The 3,666-nt window shown below is 52.5% G+C and overlaps 1 protein-coding gene across 1 annotated transcript in view; it reads left to right on the top strand.

Annotated features, from left to right (window-relative positions):
* Positions 1 to 1,580: 1,580 nt before the first annotated feature.
* Positions 1,581 to 3,666, top strand: part of TRPM5 (transient receptor potential cation channel subfamily M member 5) — a 45,025-nt gene continuing 42,939 nt past the window's right edge. The window contains exon 1 of the mRNA XM_069107294.1: positions 1,581 to 1,607. Coding sequence (XP_068963395.1) covers positions 1,581 to 1,607 — 27 coding nt within the window. The remainder of the gene's footprint in view (positions 1,608 to 3,666) is intronic.

The raw sequence follows: 3,666 nt of genomic DNA, 5'->3' as shown, positions 1-3,666 counted from the left end.
GCACCTCTCTGATACACCCCCTTCCCTCTTCCGACACTGCCCCCACCCAGGTACAGGCCCTCATTTCCTCACATCTGGACTATTGCAATATCCTGCTGCGGGGTCTACCCATCTCATGTCTCTCCCCACTCCAATCTATCCTCCATTCAGCCACCAAAGCCATTCTCCTAAGGTGCAGGTCTGACTACATCATTCCCCTATTTAATCAATTCCAATCACTCCCTATCTCCTCCAGGAACTCTTCTATTTGACTTATAAAGCTCATTACAACCTGGTCCCTTCCTATTCTTCCAGTCTTTTTATACTTTATTCCTTGCCCTCTCACCTCACATTTTACAGCTGAGCTACCCTGGCCTCCTCACTGTTCCTTGCACAGATGTTCCATCTCCCAACTCTCTGTCTTTGCATTGGCTGTGCCCTATGCCTGGCCTGCTCTCCTCCTGGTCTCTGCTTCTGTGGCTTCCTACGAAATTTAATTCAAATCCCACCTTCTGCAGGAAGTGTCTTTGGTCCCCCCCCCCCCAGCTTAAGTTCCTACTGTGCGCTAAGCACTGGGATACAGAAAGAGGCAAAAGACAAACTTTGCCCTCAGGGAGTCACAGTCTCATGGGGGAAGACTTGGTTGCTTGTCTCCTCCAACAGACTGGGAGTTCTTCCAGGGTAGGGTCTGTGTTTTATGCTCCTTTGTGTCCCCAGGGGTTTTCTTGGCAAAGATCCTGGAGTGGTTTGCCATTTGCTTTTCCAGCTCATTTGAAGCAAACAGGGTGAAGTGACTTGTCAAAGGTCAAACAGCTCGAGTTTGAGGCCACATTTGGACTCAGGCCTTTCTGGCTGCAGAAGCACTGCTCTCCCCCGGTACCACTCAGCTGCCTCTGGCTCTGCTACCAAGAGGCGTAACTAACTCCACCAAAGTCATCCTCAAGACTCACTGGGTTTGGAGGGCCCTCACCTCAGTTATCCTCTCTTGGTTTCTCATCGCCCTAATAGAATGGCAGCTCTTTGAGGGCAGTCGTTGTTTCCTTTTGTCTTTCTATCCCCAGCACGGTCCTGGGCACATGGAAGGTGCTTCATAAATATTGATAGATTGACTGACTGCTTTTTTGAGGGCTTCATGACTTGGTAGCTGAGGTTTTCTGAGCACCAGCTACCCCTTCCGCAGGGGCAGAGTTCAGCACCGGGTAAGCAGACAGTATGAATTCGCTGTTGGGAACCCATTTCTACAGGCATTCCTGAGTCAGAGGAGCAGAAAACCTCAGGTGACCATATCCACAAGCCTCAAAGAGTGGAAGTCATGAGGATGGCCCTCCAGCTTGAGAGGTGGTCAGGGCCCACTGGCGCCCAGAACAGGGCATGGGCCCGAGCGTGATTTGTATAGGATTTGTTTACAGCCCCTGCCCCCTCCTGGAAGGCAGTCATAGGTGGTGTGGTGGGAGAGTCCCCTCCTCCTTTCTTTTTTGCCATTTCAATAGGGAGGCTGGTCTGTCTGGACACACAGCTCTCCACAGAGAGACAAAGTCACTGAATTAGCTTTCTTTACCAGGACTGGGTTGGGCGACTGATTTGCCTTCCCCTCCTGAATCATGTTGGACTCCAGAGATGCCAAACAGGTAAGGGCAGCCCTGGCCTCATCTGGAGAACAGCTCAGCACCCATGGAAGCCCCTCAGCCCAGGCAAGGCCAAGCCAGGCTATGCCCGGATGAGCACTGGGTACTCAGTCAGGGAGCCAGGGGCAAAGGGATTTGATGTCATTTTGGTTTCTGCTGGGGATAGGGTTAGGCATAGTGTGAGGGTGGGAGAAAAACAAGGAATGTAGTCAGGATTGACAGAAACTCACCTGTATGCCTGTGTGTCCCTGCTTAAGCCTCAATTTCCACATCTGCAGAGCGGGAGAATATAACCCCCTGCCTTTACCTGCCTCAGAGGCTTCAATGGGAAGGGATGGAAACGCATTGCTTGATGAAAAAGATGGCTCTGGTGGCTGAATGGAGGATAGATGGGAGTGGGGAGAGACATGAGATGGGTAGACCCCCTAGCGGGATGTTGACTTTTCCTATGCCCAGTTCTGGGCTGGGCAGGGAAAATTCCCTTGAAGCCAAGTCAAGGCAGGAGAACCTCTGAGTTTGTGCTAGGGCCCAACAGTACTTATAGGCCATTGGACTAGAACATATTGGAGACAGAAGGAGGGAGCTGTGGCCTTGCTGTGGGCAGGGGAGTCTCAGGGCCTGGGGCAGGTCAATGGGGGAGCTAAGGTTCTCTTGTCAGAAGCTGCCCTCCTTGGAGAAGAGTCAGGACTAGAAAGGGCCCTTGGGACCACTTAGTCCAAAGCCCTCCTTTTGCAGAGGGGGAGACAGAAGCTCAGGCAGGGGAGTTCAATGACTGGCTCCTTCACCTGGCATAATCAGCAAAACCTTAATGCCTATAGTTCCCCTGAGGTCATTTGGAGGCTCCCTGCTTCTGTGTCAGACCCAGCCCTGTCCCCCTCAGATGGATGGAAGTCTATGGAATTCAGCAAGTCCTTCGGGAGACTCCCCAGACCTTATTGTCTCAAGTTTTCCCAGCCTGTGTTTAGGAAGTCCTTCAGCCATGATGTTCCGGTCCAGCCTTGCTGTGTGTGTGTGTGTGTGTGTGTGTGAGAGAGACAGAGAGAGACAGAGAGACAGACAGACAGACAGAGAAACAGACAGAGAGAGACAGAGACAGAGAGAGAACTTTCCTCCTCGGCCAGGCCTCCCTTCCCCACTCCCATCTCCAATTCAGGGCTGGGGGGGGGCCCCCCCGCAGTGGCTGGCCTGGAGGCAGGGTGGGTGGGGGGCTGGTCTCTGGTGCCATTGAAGCAGGGCTTAGGAGGCTTCCTGCACCTGCATCATGCAAAGAAAACCTGCCTTTGCATATAGTTCTTTGAGCTGCCCAGGGTATTTGCATAGCCTTCCCAACAGGACCAGAGCCCAGGCCCTACCCTGTGGGTATCAGGGCCCCAGGCTTCCCCATCCACCAACACCCCTCCACTTTCTCAAGGAGGGAGGGCCTTTGGTGTCCACTGGGAAGAGATCAAAGGACCAGAAGACAAAAGCCAGAAAATCAGGAGAGGAAAAAATGTTTGAGTCAAAAGTGGACCCAAAGGGAGGGGCAACAGATCCCATGAAGGAGGTGGAGGTGAGAGGCCCTGGGTTCATGAAGCCCAGCCCTTCTGCTCACAAGCTTTGGCTCCATAGGCAAGTCCCTTTGCATTTAGGGATAGGAAGGACTCCCCACAGTGGGGGTAAGGGCAAATGTTCTTGTGGCCAAACCCAGCAGAACTCGCCCTCACCCCACTATCAGGAATTGGGAGGAAAGCACTTAATTAATCATGTCATGCCACAGAATTGGGAGTGATAGAAGGGTAATGGGGCCAGATGGTTCTTGAGCTTCCTTTCCCTCAAATTCCTATTATCCCATGATGCTGAGATAATACAACCCAACTCCCTGGTTGTCTAGATAAGGTAGCAAAAGGCCAGAGAAGGCTAGAGATTTGCCCAAGGCCACACAGCAACTTGGGTCCCTTCCCTAGTACAACTGGGGGGGGGGGGAGAGACAGAGACAGACAGACAGAGAGAGAAGGAAGGGATGGAAGGAGGGATGAAAGGAAGGAAGGAAGGAAGGAAGGAAGGAAGGAAGGAAGGAAGGAAG

The sequence above is a fragment of the Petaurus breviceps genome, unplaced genomic scaffold (assembly GCF_028583685.1).
Source record: "Petaurus breviceps papuanus isolate PSGF00001 unplaced genomic scaffold, PetGlider_PUasm1.0 89794, whole genome shotgun sequence".
Classification (NCBI taxonomy): Eukaryota; Metazoa; Chordata; class Mammalia; order Diprotodontia; family Petauridae; genus Petaurus; species Petaurus breviceps.
Note: the sequence above shows the minus strand (reverse complement) of the source record. Positions and strands in the feature narration are given on the sequence as shown.